This window comes from Sesamum indicum, linkage group LG11 (assembly GCF_026168435.1).
Source record: "Sesamum indicum cultivar Baizhima isolate 11 linkage group LG11, ASM2616843v1, whole genome shotgun sequence".
NCBI classification, from domain to species: Eukaryota; Viridiplantae; Streptophyta; class Magnoliopsida; order Lamiales; family Pedaliaceae; genus Sesamum; species Sesamum indicum.
Genome location: NC_142667.1, coordinates 16,142,792 through 16,161,560, shown reverse-complemented (window position 1 = coordinate 16,161,560; position 18,769 = coordinate 16,142,792). Strand labels below are relative to the sequence as shown.

General features: G+C 37.1%; 3 protein-coding genes across 4 annotated transcripts; 2 read left to right on the top strand and 1 right to left on the bottom strand.

Moving 5' to 3' along the window:
* Window positions 1-1,470: 1,470 nt before the first annotated feature.
* On the bottom strand, window positions 1,471-3,957 carry LOC105174506 (TIP41-like protein). The gene is made up of 5 exons (XM_011096633.3): window positions 3,429-3,957; window positions 3,008-3,343; window positions 2,642-2,933; window positions 2,239-2,352; window positions 1,471-2,134 (listed from the first exon to the last, which is right to left on the bottom strand). Exons 1-5 carry the CDS (start codon window positions 3,720-3,722, stop codon window positions 2,019-2,021), a joined length of 1,152 nt encoding a protein of 383 aa, XP_011094935.1. The 5' UTR covers window positions 3,723-3,957; the 3' UTR covers window positions 1,471-2,018.
* An 8,862-nt stretch (window positions 3,958-12,819) lies between these two features.
* On the top strand, window positions 12,820-14,017 carry LOC105174505 (universal stress protein PHOS32). The gene is made up of 4 exons (XM_011096632.3): window positions 12,820-13,112; window positions 13,238-13,347; window positions 13,456-13,574; window positions 13,731-14,017. The coding sequence occupies exons 1-4, from the start codon at window positions 12,938-12,940 to the stop codon at window positions 13,822-13,824; spliced, it is 498 nt and encodes a 165-aa protein (XP_011094934.1). The 5' UTR covers window positions 12,820-12,937; the 3' UTR covers window positions 13,825-14,017.
* A 1,094-nt stretch (window positions 14,018-15,111) lies between these two features.
* LOC105174504 (rop guanine nucleotide exchange factor 7) lies at window positions 15,112-18,709 on the top strand. 2 transcript variants are annotated; one of them, XM_088875689.1, is made up of 8 exons: window positions 15,114-16,390; window positions 16,522-16,638; window positions 16,757-16,911; window positions 17,022-17,096; window positions 17,171-17,461; window positions 17,550-17,906; window positions 18,013-18,150; window positions 18,250-18,709. In XM_088875689.1, the coding sequence occupies exons 1-8, from the start codon at window positions 15,811-15,813 to the stop codon at window positions 18,499-18,501; spliced, it is 1,965 nt and encodes a 654-aa protein (XP_088731815.1). In that variant the 5' UTR covers window positions 15,114-15,810; the 3' UTR covers window positions 18,502-18,709. The 2 variants fall into 2 exon arrangements, with proteins under 2 accessions (XP_011094931.1, XP_088731815.1); XM_011096629.3 differs by having other exon boundaries at window positions 15,112-16,390; window positions 18,013-18,709.
* The last annotated feature ends 60 nt before the right edge of the window (window positions 18,710-18,769 follow it).

The window sequence follows — 18,769 nt, the reverse complement described above, 5'->3', positions numbered from 1 at the left end:
ATACATATTTATAACGTGATTAATTACTATTTTTACATTATAAATATATCATATTTGTTATGTAAATTTGATTTGGATTAAAAATTTTGGGATAGATGGAGAAAAAGTAAAAAGAGAGAAGGTGGAAGTGGAGGGCTAAGTCCGAACAAATCACGTAACAAAAATCTTACAACATGGGAAGCAGAGCAGACAACCCACTTACCCCTTCATCAGCATCAATTAACACCCTCCTTAACCACTCAAATTCTCACACGCACCCGCCCCCCAATTCTTTCTTTAATGCCAAGATAATAATAATTGCTACAATTAATATGCGCTTTTTCAGTGGCGAGAACACAAAGCAAAATACGTCTGGCATTGATGAAAAGGTGTTGTGATCTGATTCTTGGAGGAAAGGGGGGGAGCATGAGGGGTGTCGAGTGAAGCAGAGGCACATGGCGTGGGCTTCATCATATAATATCTCCGCCGGCTGGGCTGCCCCAGCCCCATCCCCATCAAATCTAACTCACTATTTCATTTCCCCACCCAAAAATATATAAAGGAAACAGTGCGATATGGGTCAAGTACCCGGAGGAAATACACACAAAAGCGGGGGGAGAGGGAGAGAAAGAGAAATCTTCTCTTGTGTGGGTGTGGGTGTGGGACAAGCAACCCTCCACAATAATAATTCGTCTACCACCACCTCCACTTCAACCTATTGACAGCTATTCTATTCCCAAGCCTTTCCCTCCAAGCAATTAATCTTCTGCCTTTTGATATGTAGACTTTAACATCTTGATATTTCATTCATTTATTTAACGTTTATTACACAATCTCATCACAATCAATTAAGACGAACGTGGTAACAAGGTAGCTGAGGAGGCTCCGATGAGTGAGTCTTGGGCTGTACTCAACCGATAAAAGTAAACTATACTACTAGGTCCTAATGATGTCGCAGTTTGCGGTTTGAAAATTTATTTTTTATCCAACTCATCATCACAAGAACAAGAACAGAACCAATAGTTAAGTAGTTTGATTAAAGACACAGGAAGATATCAAACCAATATTTTTCATGTTAAATAGAGGCACATTAGAAGACAAAAATTAGAGGAGGGAAAGCGCGTTCACATGGAGGAAAGGAAACCACATCACTGTTTAGTGGTTGGAAATAAATAATTAGTAGATCTAAAGACAACCTAGAAAAACTTTATTCAGAGCAGACACCAAAACAGAAAAAGGAAGGAGGGGGAGATTGGACTAATAGAGTCAAAAGGCAGAGTGTACCGTAGCATGTGCCAGCAAGATGCAAAGCAAACTGTGCAAGTCTGCTTTGCTTTTGCTTCTCCCCATGCTTTGACCATCAAACACCATTCCACAACATTTTATGAATAATAATAATTAATTAATCAATAAGAGTGGCAAACAGCCACTTAATAAAGGCAAAAATGGCTACAATCTAGGCGTTATTATTAATTAATAGTAATATATATATTCACTACAAACAAACCGTCATTCATTCCAATTCAATATATATATTATATATAACTACAAGAAGTGAAAAATCAAAAACAGGGCTGGGGTTTCAACCAAAACGACACCCCAACTCACTGATTCAAAACAACCTACTCTCGAAAAGAAATTAATGAAAATAATAAAAGAAAACCCTTCTCCTTTTATTTCCATTTTTCCGACGGGGAACTGTCCTCTTTCCACTTTCTTGTACCTCGAGCCAAACAAAGAAAACCCTATTCCTTTGCTGAGATCTTGCCCACTGACAATTTATTTTTCCCTTCTGAAATATAGTAATAAAAAACCATTCCTGCTAACATTCTTTTTTAATCATCATCATCATCATCTACTTAATTACTACTGCCACTGTCCTATGCTGCGCCTACTAATCCACTGTCACAAACAAAAAAAAACTACTAATAAATCTTCCTTTCTAATAAAAATCAACTTCTTTGCTGCTGCTTCTGCTACTAATCTTTAAAAATTCCAGCACATCCCTTCAACAAAAAACAACCCTTCTTCATCACTAGTTAATAAGTCCACTCCTGAGGAAGCCTGAGTTCCTGATTCATCACTGCCTGCGGCATAAAACTTCTCCTCTGTTCTCCCATCATCATCACATTACTTCTCTGCTTCAAACTAGCGTCTGCATGATTTTTACACAAGAACCATTCTCATATAAGATCTCCACAATATTAAAAACAACAACCGAAAAAAAAAATTAGGCAGCACTGCTATTGATTTTTATACCATATTCAGGTGTGAAATTTCCATTGCCTCTGAGTTGGGATTGGTCATCCACAGACTCCAGATTCAAATTCAAGGCATGGACCACTCTGTCTGGTAACAACACTGTAGAACATCCTGCTCAGTCACATCCAAAAAATTCACAGGAATCAGCACATACAAACAGAAAATGGAACCCTCTCGACTTCTGTGGGTTTAAAAAACAAATGGTAGCCAAAATAAAGACAAGGTAGGAACACCAGATCTGGAATCAACCGAGACAGTGAACAAATACTAAGATAGAATAGCAGAACCCATGTGACCAGCAGCCAACTCAATTAATAACAGTAACAATTTAATTAGCAAATTAATGCAACTACTAACAGAAAGGTTTGGGTACTATTAAGGCTTGGATTGAGCTAATGACCTGGTTTCTTGCGAGTTTCAGTTGGGTTAGATCCGAATCTTCTAGGCAAAAAAACTCCGGTCCCAGTTCGCTCCTTTTTTGCTCCGGTATCTCCGAGGAAAACAGCTCTCATCCCTGAACCGGGTTGCTGATGCTGCTGTTGTTGAGACTGTTGCAAAGTAGGCCAAGCCGCCATAGATAAACCTTGAGTTCTGCCAACTATGCCAGTCCTACCATTCTGAAACTGATAATCTAATTTCCCCTGCCTCCAGACGTTACTTTTCACCATCTGTTGTTGCTTCATCCGCTGAAACTGTAACAAAGAAACTTAGTGGTATACCCACAAAACATGGGGAGAAAGAAGGATGTAAAACAGAGAGTACTCACTTGAGTGGCTTGCAATTGCAAATAAGCAAGGTGCGCTTGTGTTTGAGCTTGATTCGGGTAAAAGCCAGTGGCCGGGTTTGGCTTTTTGACGGGTACGGCAACAGGGCTAGGTTTTGGGGGCGGAGCGAAGAGTTTGTTTGAATGAAACGGGGTTGTCTCCTCGATCATTCGCATCCTTGCAACTTCCCCTGCTGCCGCATACAGCAAATCCCACCCGACTGCATCTTTTCCATCCGGCGGTGAAGAAACCCGGGAAACGCTGTTCGGGCTACCACGGCTGGACCCCGGTTTGCAACCGCACAGAGTTGATTGTGGCGACCCGGAGAGCTTCCATCCCTGAACAAAAAACAAAACTCACCTAAAACCCAAACTAATTAAGAAACAGCTAAATAAAAACAAAAAATGGCCAAGTTTATAATACCTTGGCTGTGTAGTCAGAGGACAAATTGGAGTCGTGCAACGTGGTGTGAGCTATCTTCCGGGTCAACCCAGTGACAAAGTCATCTTCGTCGCTCTCAGTTTCTGTGGAGCCCATGACCGACTCAACGGGTGAACTCAGATCAGAAGCGAAACCAAACGAGTTGCCAAACAGATGAGAAAACTCGTCGTCCCTCTTCATCTTGAAATGGTCAGTTTTGAAATCCGTTAACAGGTCGTCGTCCGTCAGAAACTCGGACGGCAACCAGAACTCTCCGTCATCCAGCTCTTGCGCCATGAGAATCGAGTAGAGATACACAAGTCAGGCTACCTCGTCCGTGTGTATATATTTATATACGTAGCAAAAGAGAGAAATATCCAGAGAATGCAAATATCGAAGGAGGCGGGTATTTGGAAAGGGAAGGGAGGGGGGTTATGGGGTGTTGCTGCTTCTTGAAGGTTTAATTATAGCCACCAGAGAGAGAGAGGGAGGGGGGAGAGAGAGGGGTGGAAAAAATCCCAGGGGCCCAGCAAAATATATAGAGAGATAAAAAGGCAAAAAAGAAAATCTCCAAGATAGAGAGAGTGGCAGAGGCAGTGTTAAGAGAGAGAAGAGAGGGTTGGAGGCCGGAAGCGGTTTTTTACAAGTAACAAAACAATGTACACTACACTGCAATAGTGGGGTGTGAGGGAGGTGGGAACCCTAGCGGAGGGTGTAGCACAGGCGCAATGGTGGAGACTGCAGGCACGCGCGGCGGCAGAAAAGTTTGAAAAACAGTTGGAAAGAGTTGTAGCCAGGTAAGAAGGTGGTGGTGGTGGTGGTGGGGTCCGTGTCTGACACCGCTCACTCGGTTCGCATGTGAGGCCAAGTGCGGGGCCCGCCTAAATTCAGTTGCGCCTTTCCCTTCCTCTGCTTTGTGTAACGCTTTCAGTAGTAATTCTAGTATTTGAATAAAGTAATTATCTCCTTTAATTCGGGGAATTCTTGGCTCGCTCCCTCTCGCTGTAACCTTAAATCGTGTTTTACGTATTTTTGTTTTTTCGGGGGGGGGGGGGGGGGGGGGAGGAAGGGGTAAAGTAGCGTGGTGACAACGTGTTGGCGCCTTTCTGATTCGTTGAATGGTGGTGGCAGAAGGACCGGACATTTGTCGCCATCCACTTCCACGTGGCCATTATGCTTCGCATGTAAGCAAAATTAGAAGAGGCTGGGGTGGGACTGGGAGGGACCTGATGTTTAGGGTTTTTAATTTTTTTCCCCTCTTCTTTACAATTTTGCCCCCGAGGTTTTACAGATTGGCAAGTTTGCCCCTCTGGTGGGTGGATATTCATCAGGTTAGCTTTGAGCTCTATTATTTTTGTTTATAAGATTGATTAATGGTTTAACGTATAACGTGCGCCCCTCTTTCTCAACAAAATATACTCTGCATAAATAAATCGGTGTAAATGATATCAAGCACATTATTGCGATTTCAGTTTCTAATTAGAAATCTCAATTTTGCCCTCCTCGATTTATTTTTTCTTTTTCCTCTTGTGGGTTTTAAGGCACTGTATATGCTCCAACACATAAATATATTGTGCAACGTTTGAGTCAAATATACTCCTCTTGTAGCTGTAAGAAATAGCAGCTTAAAATCGCACATTGAAGCCATTGATTGCGGCACAACAAACGGAACTGGCGTAACAATTATTTGGTCTTTTGCTTGTTCGGTTTAACGACTCTGTGTCCATTTCTAGCAAAGTCTAAGATTTGAAGTGCTCTTATGTTGTAATTTGTTGGGTAATAACGATAGAATTAGCTACTCTCGACATGTTTCTTATATATCTATAATTACCGTTACCTAGGACTGAAATGAAAGGGGAGAATATTTAAAATTTATACAAACCAATAAGTAAAAATACCGAAAAGACGAGTAATGTAACAAAATCCTGAATTTGGTATGAATGGTTGGACGAAGGGGAGTGGGGATGAGTGGGCTAACCTACACCACTGGTCTGGTTGGGTCAGGTGGTGTGTATGTCGTATGCGTCGGGGTTAAGGACGAATCCGCCTGCCACGCGATATTTTTTTTCACACAAAAATGGCAATCCTACAGTTTAAAGTTGCCTGCTCCATCTTTGTTTGATCATGTGCCTTGTAACCGGCATGCTTTTCCCTCAAGCACAGGATTTTACCATATAATAATTAATTACTGCTCCCTATCAATTTAATTACCATTTATGACCAAAAAAGTGAAATTACAAAGAGATTGATTGTTTAAATTTTGATATTATGAAAGATTTGTGCACATGATGTGACCATTGATAAGAATTTGAGCGGTGGGTATGTAGGTGGAGTTTAAAAAGGGAGGTGATCAAATAATGATGGTATTGTAGTAATAATTAGGGTGGCATTAACAGACAGATAGTAGTCTAATTGAGTAAACACAGATCTAAAATAATGACTTTGTTGGAAATATTCCAGTCAAATGGAATCCCAATCATGTCGGGTTTTTTACCTTATTGTCTTTATACTTTTCACCCTTACTCTCTTGTCCGATCTTTTTCTTGGATAGTCCACTCCACTGCACTCACCTTGTCTATACCTTAATTAACCTTTTTTTACTAATAATTCCTTCAGTCAAATGACCCACTCTTTTTTTTTTTTTTTTTAATTAGCTTTGTGAAAACAGGAAAAACAGATATTTTTTCATCACAAACACTGTTGAACTATAAAGATCCAGGTTATAATCTCATGATGTTTAATCCAATAGATTGTAAGATAAATGATAATAAAGATCGTAAAAATATTACGGCAGCAAAAGTTATACTTGATTTATGGAAGATGACTATTTACAGATGTCTCTCAACTGTATAATCTTATATGAATGATGGACACCAGTATTATTTAGTGGTCACATGAGTCTACACATGTCAGAATTTTAAGATGCACTGTAATTGTGTTATAAAAATCTTAAATTAACAAAATGAATTTAGAAATTGTCTAAAAATAATACACATTCTATTCAGAGGTTTGCATATAACCTTTAAATATATACACACACCTCACAACACAAATGTATCCACATTCCCCTTCTTCATTTTTTGAACTTTTATTTCGTTATATAGTTGAAAATAAATTAAATTATTTAATTGCAATTAGAGAATAATAACAAAAGATATTTGAATATTAATTAGTAAATATAACAGATTAAATTGAAAATGAGATATATCCGAATTCAACTCGACTAATAATAGATTGAAATAAAAATAACTAAGTTCGATCATATTTAAAAAAATAAATTTATTTGTTTTATGATATTAAAAAAAAAAAGAACAATAATAATAAGGATCAAAAAATTGGAACTGACTAGACTATTTTAAAATAAATAAAGCTTGTACGAGATTTTCGGATTTACACACTTTTTTTTTTAGTTGAGATACATGAATAAATAAGCGTTTGGCTTCCTCTAGTGAACAAAGGATCTGAATGCTTTTATTCCCCAATGACGTGGCGACACTGCCCAACAGCAGGTCCGGCAGCTCAACGGCCTATCCTGCATTTGGTCAAACCGCTTTTCCGTCTGTTTTAACGGACATCTTCCTACGGCCCGTCCTTTTCACTGCCGGCGTCAGACGGCGGGTTCTTCCCGCCTCGTCCACGGACACGACCTATCCCTCTCAAATGAATTGAATAAATTTATATGCATCCAATTTTTAAAGTTCCAATACCATACAGTTTTAACTCAAAATAAAGCAGTCGCAAAATTCATTTGCATCTTGCACCGTCTTCATCAACTCATTGAACACTGTATTGAATACAATGCGCATCCAATATTTGCTCCAGATACAGGCTCTGCCAATTTCCATAAAATCAATTAAAGTTTCAATATTTTAATTTTATTATAAAAAAAACTAGTGATAAGGGGATGAAGTATATATTTTAATGTATAATTTAAGGAGAGCGAATAATAATTATTTTTACAACAAAATGAAATAATTGGCATGTAGATAGTAGTGTGAACTTCATCATCCCTTCATATAGAAGCACTAGCGGTGGAGGACGTATGAGGCTGTAGCCATTACCATTAATTATTAAAGGAGGAGGACACATGACAACCTTGTACTTAAATAATTGTACATTCCACGAAACAATGATGGCTGTAACCCATAATTATTTGCGGCTACCTCTGCAGTCCTCCCCATATATCTATACTATTAATTAAAGATGGAGATAACTATATTAATTCATTTTGGTTGTGTAATAAATGTATATTGACATAAATATTATTTCCTTTTTTAGAAAAATATTTAAACAGAAAATTTTGGTCACTCAAATTAAAATGCCATCTACAACTAGTCTACTCTATTCATCTTTCAACTTTATATTTTCACATAATTGTTTTTATTTTTCTTTATACAATTGTAGATAAATTTAATTTCTATTTTACTTAATTAGAATCGTTAATTTTGCATCATCAATTCACTGAATAAATGATGTAATTTTTTGTACTATAACTATATTGTATATGCACACATGCATCGAGCGTGCATAAACTGCTAGTGTAACAAGAAAGAGGGCGATACAATCCAGGTCGAGGTTCTTGACGATCTAGTGATGACTTGACGACTTTTTGGGGTATGATTATCTTGATTTCAAAGAGTAAGGTTTGGTCTGAAACACAGATTGTTAAGCTTGTTACGGTAGCTCACAATTAAAATCTTTCGATACTTAAATTAGTATTGACCTTTATATCGCAGAGTGCAAAATGATAGTAATAAAAGGCATACATTATGAAATTACTCAACTCGTATTTATAGAGACTTATGTGTCAGAATTCATACAAGTAACATATTATTTAAATAACCATCGAATACCTTTTTTGATACTAATGGTTGATAGTTCAGATCATTGAGTCAGACACACCCAACCCGCTGTTAAAAAAGCGTGACGTTTGGAGCATTTGAATTTTTTCTCATTTATGAAAGAGAAATATGTGGTTTAAAGTTTATTCATCGTATGTCCCCTATCAGACTGGAAAAGGCAGGCACAACTATAATTAGTTTAAAATATTGTGAATGAACTCTTCATATATTAATAGCCTATAAATAATTACCGTAAAATGATTGGAGGATTCTTGTAAATTCTAACTTAGTGGATAAATTAATAACAATATCTCTTTACCAAAAAGATTGTGAGATAAGATGGTGATGGACCAAGTAAACGATTGCTTAGCTTATCTACGCGACTTGTTTCCGACTATTCAAAATTTAACCAAAAGTGATCGTCTGGGCGGACATTTTTTCCTATGTGGCCATTCAAAAGAGAAAAAAGCCCAATGATTCTTTTTTTCTTTTCCTGAAAAAAAGGTAAAAGAAAAAAACTTTCAATAGTGTAAGTCAATTTTTTTTAAAAAAAATAAATAAATACATCGACAGTTCTAAAGTAATCAATTTGTTATTAATATAACATCTAATGCACAATACGTCAATATTTTTAAATCAACTAACAAGTTCAGAATAAACAAATAAACAACATACTACTGTTAAAAATATATTAAATATCTATATTCGTACGATTCAAATCCACATGCGCTTAATAACTTTAAGCTCTCAACCTCACCACTAACACAAGTGACGAGGTGATTGCTTCTTAATCCCGCAAGAGATTAAATTTTGGCGCCGAAAGAGTGCGAGAGTATGTGATGATGTATTATTATTCTTTCTGCCTAAACGTCATTTTCAGTTAATTTATTACACAAACTCTTTTTTTGCTTAATTTGATAACGATTCAACGGCCACGGATTCTTCGACGCAAGTGGAAGACCCCACTTGCAGATAACACTTGATCGACTTGCCTACAATATATATTGTTTTTAGATTGGTGCTGTCACAGTTTACTGGAATCGCAAGAATTGTGGATTTTTGCTTCATGGTCCGGACGCAACAAGTTGATGAAGAGTTCAAACCTGGTACACCATCTGTTGGATGTTGGAAGGACACTCATCCGTCTACGTATTCTCACGCTGTGTATGTAAGAATGTGATTGGGAATTCACAAATTGTAGTATTTATATGCTATTATCAATTATTCAATCTAAAAAGTCTGAGTCAATATAGTATATTAATTAATGCAAGACTTTATTTTATCTTGCCATTCAAATAACTTATATCACAAAATAAACGGAATTTTAAGTGATATAAGTACTCGATATAATGAATGACAGAAATAAATATATATATTTATATACGATGAATATTTAATAAGTTGAATACTGAGATAATTCGTTTCAAGTCCAGATGTTGACGTTTACTGTAATCTTATAGGCTAATTCCATGTATGAATTAAAATTTTAGTCACGTTTTAAATGTACGTGAGGAATAAATATTTTGAGAATAAATTATTTCCATCATGAATATTAATATGAAGCTATCTCTGCTATAGATAGAGGTGTTCAGTTCGGTTAATTGAACCGGTTCACCATTTCTCAAAATAAAAAATCGAACACAATTTTTTATTTTTTTTACTTTTTAATAGAAAAAGCTAACTTTTTGGAGAAAAAAAAATATAAACTAAATTATTGATTAAGATTGTTATAAAATAATATAATTAAATTACCATATTTTATATATATATATATATAATATTGTATAAATTTAAAAATAATAATTTTTGGTTCGGTCAGCAAATCTGGAGAGAAAAATTGACAAAAAAACTAAAATTTCGATTCGATTCGGTTTCGATCAATTAACCGAATTATGCACACCCGAGCCATACAAGGTAAAAAAAACAAGTTAACTAATTACTCAAAGTCACTTAAAATAAATATTTTCTTAAAGATGAATCATAAGGATCATAAATAATTGGTTACCCTACCTTCATCTAAAAGTTGGAATGTTTATATTATATGCATCAGAATTGTGATTAGGTAAGGATAAAATAAAAGATGGATTAAAATTCCAATTGATAGGGCGGAAGAGATAAAAGTTTGAGGGTCCATAATTTGGTAGTATTACCCAATAAATATCCAAGTTAGTTGGATAGAGAAGTTTGTTTGCACATATACCCCCCATTTTGGGATGATTGATGATGGGAAACACACTAATTGTGTTACTTTAATTTCAGGCCTCGAGATTTGGTTTGCGGTTGAAGGGAAATGTTGATGAGCAACAGTAGTGCAATGACCAGATTAGTGAATTGAAATGGGGTCACCAAAATTAAAGGAAAAAGATGTTTGGTAGGAAAGCAATGTGGGAGGGAAAAATCAAGAAATAGGTAAGATGTTGATAATCAAAATTTTAATCAGGATTTATTCCAACAATTATAGTTAAAGGGCTTTTCTTTTTCATGAATGTAGTAGTACGTAGTGTCCCACCAATTAGATACCTCTGGACGAAGCTTTGCATGCGGACGGATTTAATTATGAAAAATGGTGGGATTTATCATGTCACAAATTCTTCTCTACCTAAAAGGATCATTTTGTAGGGACCATTCTTCACATGCCTCCCCCATTTTATTAAATCAAACTTCATGCATTAATGTTTCCATCAAGATTTTGGATTATATATATAATTTTATTTAATTCAGATTTTTATTCCATCACACTAAAAAAAAAAAAAAAACAAGCATTTTGAGGTTTGCAAGTTGATTGAGTTAGGGTCTTTGGGTCGGATCGCTTGATTTAACCCAATCTGATGGCAATTACTTAATCTAATCGTTTAATCTGTAATGGATATAAAGATCAGCGAAACACACTATTTTAATGTGACATATCCAACTCTGAACTTTATCTTAGATCGGCTTTTAATGACTTAAAAATTGGAAGGTGTGCTTTGTGATTGCGGAACTAAGGATCGAAGCTCGAATGGACATATGACTTGAAGCAAAAGGAGAGACTCTAAGGCGGAGATAGTATTTGATTTTTGATGATTAAATCCATAGACAAGATGTCGTGCTTAATCAAGAGGGAATGACTAAACATTCTTAATGATTTAATTTTTTAGCGTTCTAAAACTTAAAAGTTGTCGAGCGATCACAAATTAAATTCTTGACATATTTATGTGCTAATTGATTATACAACATATATATAAAAAAACGTACCTTTCCCACTAATTGACATGAAAACTAATAGCTGACTTTTTTTTTTTATCGAAAGACCTAACAAACTGTTTAAACACCCACCATCACGTATTAAGATTCTCATAACAAATAGATATTCCTTTTACCATCATAATCCTCATCCGCTTGATTAATAATGGACTCTTAATTAATGGTCTGAAAAATGAGATCCCGAGCACTCATTCCGCATTAAGAAATTAACGGTTGAGACAGTGGTATAAGTTGATATAATTAATTAATCAGAATATCGTAGTGATGATGGTGAGTTGAACTAATTCACGTATTCATGTTTGAAATATTAATTAATAAGTAGTGCATGGTAGAGAAAGTGGTGGTTTACCTGCCATGGCATGCTGGGTCTGTGTCTGGGTGCGTAGCATATAGTCCATCGCACGTTAACATTAAAATAGGATTGGAATTAAGGATATGGTAGCTAGGTGTCATACACAGTAATGGTATAAAGCAAGAAATGCACATGGAAATCCTCCCCCGCTGTTAGATCTAGATCTCGTTTTTGTGTCTATTATTCAAATATTTCAACGTAAATTGATACTTTGTTATTTATTTCGAATTTTAATAAACTATACAAGGATAGGAAGGACAGAATATAAATAAATCTTCAAGTATGTATGTCGGTTCTTTGTTATTACTAATTAATGGTGAATTCGACTTTTCTTCAATCGGTCATGGAATGATGATATTAGATGACTAGTTTTCTTCAATCTGCTAGAAATATTTTTCACTTTGAATATATGGTGTCTTCATCTGTTTATTTCAATTATATTATAAGTTTTTATTTTTCTCTTACTCTTTTAGTTTTAATTATCCAATTAATATAAATATATATGTAAATTTTATTACAAATTTAAATTTAATTATGCACACACATCTCAGTGGTGTTGTGGGGGTAATATTTGCTCGGCAGTGCTTTTAACTAGTGATTTTGCAGGGAGGGGTTAAAGCTTCGGACAGATCCATAAATTTTATGCGTTGGATATTAGTTAATTTTACTATAATCTCAGGACCCAGCAGAGAAAGCATACAGGGAATGGATCTTCCTGATTTTACAGATTTCAATCATTAAGGAAATATAATAATTTATATGTTCCTAATATAATATTTTACGTCTTGGGCTTTACAGTCTCATGAATGCTTTGGGCCTTAGGACATGAAATAGGAGGAATTGGGGTTGGGAGATCAATCTGTAATTTCAGCCCAAATGAGTTTGGAATGTCGGCCCGAAATGCAGCCCAAATGAAGAATAAAGCAGAAAGCATCACATTCACACTCACATGTAGAGTAGGCATTTTGGCGACACGAATCAGGTCCTTTTTGGCTTTCAGTTTGTTCACGCAATAACTCTTGATATTTTCCCGCAAAACATTCGAACAAGGCAGAAGAAAGGAGAAGAGAAGAGAAATGGCGAAAGACAGGAGGATCGGGGTGGCCATGGATTTCTCCAAGAGCAGCAAGGCGGCGTTGCAGTGGTCCATTGATAATCTGGCAGATAAAGGCGACATTTTCTATATTCTACACGTCAAACACCATTCCCTCAGCGAGTCTCTTCACCAACTGTGGTCGGAATCCGGTTCTCGTAAGCTACTTTTTGTTTGAGCCTATCGTCGATTTATATTTGTGTAAAATGGTTGTTGACTCGGTTGTATATGTTTTGTATAGAGAGGTACTCGATTTGGAATCTCATATTTTGCTTATTCGCAGCTCTGATTCCATTGGCGGAGTTTCGCGAGCCACAAGTCATGAACAAGTACGGTGTTCCGATAGACATTGAAGTTCTCGACACCCTCGATACTGCTGCCAGGCAGAAAGAGGTTTCCTGAAAACCTTCACTCCTTCCTTTTCTCTTTATATACATGTATAGAGTTTTCTATATCCAGTGTTTCAATCGAATTTCAATAAAGTGAAATTTTATTGATCAGATAAAAGTGGTGACAAAATTGTACTGGGGAGACGCGAGAGAGAAGCTATGTGAAGCTGTTGAAGATCTGAAGTTGGATTCTTTGGTTATGGGCAGCAGAGGCCTTACTACCATACAGAGGTACTTTCCCTTTTTTTCATTTTCTTATTTGGAGGTCAGCTCTTTCAAACTTGAGCAATGGATTTTTATCAGTTTTGCAAAAATCAAGAAATTTAATTGCTTCAGTTCTTGTTATAAATGTTTTCTTCTCGTAATGTTTGGATGATGCTGATATAGGATAATTTTGGGGAGCGTCACTAGCTATGTGATGGCGCATGCAGCCTGCCCTGTTACCATAGTAAAGGATCCCAACTTTTACAAGAAGAGCTGATCCAGAAACGTTGTCTCAACTCATGATGTTGTCTCTCACTAAGTTGCAATATTTTCATACTTGGCCATTTGTGAGTGAATGTTAGGACGTTTAATTGTTATCCTGTACCATATACAATATTCAGAATTCATTACGGCGACTTTCTTGTGTGCTGGGTTGCAGTTTTTGAGAAGCAAAGGGAACTTGTCCCTCAGATCTTTTTCTATGCATTAGTAACTCTGCCTTTTTCACTTTCCAGCTAAATGGGCTGCTCCATCCGAGTGTGACCCTTATGATAAAGATGTATTCATATCACTGTTTGCTCTGGCCCAGGTTTGCCTTTCGATGGCCCACCAAATTCCTCAACGCACGTTCATTCTGATGAGCTCGGCCCATGCTGGATGGGTTAAATGGCCCATTATGGTGCTTAGCAGTATGTTACAATTGGGCGTTTGTGTAAATTATTCTTCACTCCTTTCCATTTACTTTTACTTTTAGGTTTCACTGCATGGGAAAACCCGACATCGGATTCCTTATAAAAGCCTTCTTCTTTCGGGTTCGTTCTGCAAGGTCCCCCAATGCCATTCAAATTTAAACAAGCTACCTCATTTTAAAACGTTAACGGCTACGAAAATAAAGTGTTAACAGTCCTCAGGGACTTTTCCAAAACCCACTAGTACAGAAGAAAACCTACTAGTTTTGAAGTAGTGAATTAAGACAGTGAAGCTAAGAATAGCGAAGTGGTTGGGAGGCGGTTGGTCTTAGTATATTTCTACTGTTAGAACTACCACCAGCACCATGCTTAATTGGTACCTTACAAGTAAAGTCTCAAAATACAATTGGGGATGCTAGAAAGATACTGCTACCATAATTATTATGAAATCTCAACTGCAGCAGCCATACTAACACTTTGTGGTCCAATTTCACATTACTGTGAAATCTCAACTATTATGAAATCTCAACCGCAGCAGCACTAAAACCTTGTGGTCCAATTTGACATTACTTGCAGAATTCACTTTTGAGCATTTGCCTTCATAATTAATATCATTGTTTTAGACCATGGCTATATTAGTTTACAATAAAATATTTCTGACATGGAATAGTAGTTTTTATATTGTGGGACATATTCATGACCTTTATAAGTGCTTCAGATGTATATATATGATTCTTGAATTTAAATTCAATTGCACTGGTAAGTTCAGTTTTAGTTCGGATATTGGACATTCCAATTGGGAGGGATCAGAGCATTGTACTCTTGAGCTTTGAGGGATGTCAATTTTGTTGCCGAAGGAAAAAAGGGTATGGACAAAGCGTCATCATAACTTATCCTGCAGGTCATAATATTGGGCACTAGAAGAGCCAGTGAACATGATTTTTGTCACTTAGTATCGAATAAAAATGTCTTGACCCCATGCTGCAGCCGCATGTGTATCCAAACTTTCTTTTCTACTAAAACACTGAAAAATTCTATGTACTAGATGCTATTCTTGGAATTTTGTAGGGAGTTTTGCCTGAATATTATGTTACCACGAGTCCAGAACTAAAGAACAACCATTTGTGAAAAATCACAGATAGACAAATGCAACTTTTACACTTTTACGCTATAGCAATTACCTTCCTTCTTGCCTTGTTTAATCATCCGACGTAATGATTATGTGAGAGCTGCTCCTGTTGAAGCAGAGCCTAACAAAGCAACGGAGTGAAACTGTGTAAGAGCGTAATTTTAAGCGAAAAGGCCAGCATTGAGGAGCCGCAAACCCCTTTCTTGGTCTCCTTTAATGCTCCGCACATCATTGTGCATAAAAACCCTCTCTCATAATCACTCTCTCTCTCTCTCTCAGTGTTACACACATTCGAGCATCATTCTTACACTTCAGTGCTTGAGCAACTATCTTTGAATAATTATTGCCATTTTCCACTCCCGTTTTCTTTGCCTCTTATTTTCTAACTTTTATCCCCCCACACAGAACCAAACATGGTTGAGGTTGAAGTTGAAGTTGGAACCTTATGGATAGAGCTAAGTCGTACCAAGAGGAGAATGTGCTCAGTGCAAAGAACCAAACAAAGCTCAAGCCTTTCTTTCCTTTGAAACAGCCCGGATTACCAAGAAATTCAAATCCTTCTTCTTCATTCTCATTGTGGGTGTTGAAATCAGTCAAGTTCTTGAAGAATAAAGCTAGAGTGGCGGATAGGATTGGGAGCAAAAGGTTTCAATTTGATGGAATGGTAGTTAACAACTCTGTGTATTGTGCTTCACCAAATTATCTCGAGGCTGCGATGGAGGCATTGGTGAATGAGAATGATAAAACAGGAGTGGTTAGTGAGAATAAGCGCAAAGTTGAAAACTTAACGTATTCGAATGAAGAAGGAAGTGGGGAAAGCAATTCAAGCTCTGATTTCTTGGCTTCTGAGGTCACTTTGAATTATGAAAATAGTAGTTCTGAGGACTCATCTTCATCCCCTTCAATGGGTTGGCCAATGCAGAAGGACAAACCGCCTTCTCGCCGAAGTTCTACCGTTTCTGAAGAAGTGGAAAAACCCCATCTGGACAAGAGAAAATTAGAGAAACAAGAATCATCTCTATCAGGTGCTACTTCCTTCATATATGCCCTCTTTGTTTTGGCAATTCATTATCATTAATTTGTCTGTGTGTTTTTATCTACGATTCCATCTCTGTTAAAACTACTGAAGTAACATATCTTGTTTCCGTGAATATAGAAACTGAGATGATGAAAGAAAGATTTTCTAAGTTGCTGCTTGGGGAAGACATGTCTGGTTGTGGCAATGGGGTTTGCAGTGCTCTGGCTATATCAAATGCTATTACCAACCTTTGTGGTAAGTTATTGACTTAGTTCACTGTCCTTGAACGATGTATATTTTTTAGTTGGTTTTACTTGCGCTATGAACGGATGTTACAGTGGTTGATTCTTGAACTTTGCTTTTATTGCATTAGCTACTCTTTTTGGACAAGTTTGGAGATTAGAGCCTCTAAAGCCCGAGAAGAAATTAATGTGGCGTAGAGAAATGGATTGGCTTCTCTGTGTTAGTGATCACATTGTGGAATTGATGCCCTCTTGGCAGACATTCCCTGATGGAAGCAAACTCGAGGTGAGTATCATTTCACTGTGGAAGTACAATCCAATTCAGTGCTGCCAAACATAGCATCAGTGTCATCTTTCATTGACTTGTCCCAACTTATCCTTTATGCCCCGTTTCAGGTCATGACTTCCAGACCACGGTCAGATCTTTACATGAACCTCCCTGCACTACGCAAATTAGACAACATGATCCTCGTAAGATACTGATTTCTTCTTCGCCGACTGCTATATATTCCTGTAATGATTCTCATTCTCAGCCTCTTATGTAGGAAATATTGGAAAGCTTTAAGGGCTCGGAGTTCTGGTATGTCGATAAAGGGATATTATCCCTGGAAGCCGATGAATCATCCGCCTATCCAAGACCACTCTCCCGTCAAGAAGACAAATGGTGGCTTCCAGTTCCTCGTGTCCCAACTGGTGGCATCAGCGAAGATGCAAGAAAGATGTTGCAACACAAGCGTGATTGCACGAACCAAATCCTCAAAGCTGCAGTGGCAATTAACAATACCGCTTTAGCCGAAATGGATGTACCTGACTCATACTTAGAAGCTCTTCCAAAGGTATTAAGTACCAAGATATATAAGCATCTCTTCAATGTGATTAAGTAACAAGGTAGGCCTTGATTGTTGTCGTCGTTATCGTTTGCAGAATGGAAAAGCAAGTTTGGGAGATCTTATCCATCGGTACATCAATTCAGATCAATTTTCGCCCGAATGTTTGCTTGACTGCCTTGATTTGTCTTCTGAGCATCATGCATTAGAAATTGCCAATAGAGTGGAAGCAGCCATTTATATGTGGCGCCGAAAAACGAATTCAAAACCTTTACATAGCACACACAGGTCCAATTCAAAGTCATCATGGGAAATGGTAAAGGATTTGGTTAGTGATGCAGATAAAAGGGAACTGCTAGCAGACAGAGCTGAGAGTCTTCTGCTTTGCTTGAAGCAACGGTTCCCAGGTCTACCTCAGACCACCTTAGACATGAGCAAAATCCAATGCAACAAGGTTTGTAATACTAATAATATCACTTCTTCTCTCATATCTATTCATGGATTTCAATCTCTTGTCCATTCTTCTTCACATTTGTACTAATGTACATGTTCTTCACTAGGATGTTGGCAAAGCAATATTGGAGAGTTACTCAAGAGTTCTAGAGAGCCTGGCGTTCAATATTGTAGCACGTATAGACGACCTACTTTATGTGGATGACTTGTCCAAACATTCAGATCAGTTCGTGTCAATCTCCAAGGTTGGTGTGATTACTCATAAAAGCATTGGGATTGCACTCCCAGTCTCCAGCACTGCATATAAGACAGCTTTTACAACTCCTACCTTTTCACCTTTACAGTCGATTAGTCCTGCAAAGGGAGATAAATCACCATATATTGAAAGCAGCAAACTTTCCCTTCGTGGGCTCGGCGTGAAAAGGGTATTGACAGATTATCTGAGTATTGATGGAAAAGGAAAGGAATTGAGCAGCAATATGAGGAGATCAGATTCAAATTCAAGTACAGGCGGAGAGATATCAGCATCTGAATCTTCCAGATGTTCAAAAGAGGCAACCAGTCCACAACCTCACAAATCTGTTGAGGATGAATGAACAAAATGCATTAGAGGTACTTTGTAGATTTTCGTTGTCATGTACATGCAGAAAGAGTATTTGAAAGTATTGAGGGCTGTGATGTATCTAATTTTTTATTGTATTAAGATTGTCATGAGGTAAGGACTTTGTAGTAGCCATGCACTTTCATATTTGAGATCGCACAAACAAATTATGAAGAAAACTGGTGAATACATTATGCTTTAAATAGGAGAATAGTAAAATTTTTTAAGACTATTACACTTGGAATTTGAGATTTGCGAATATA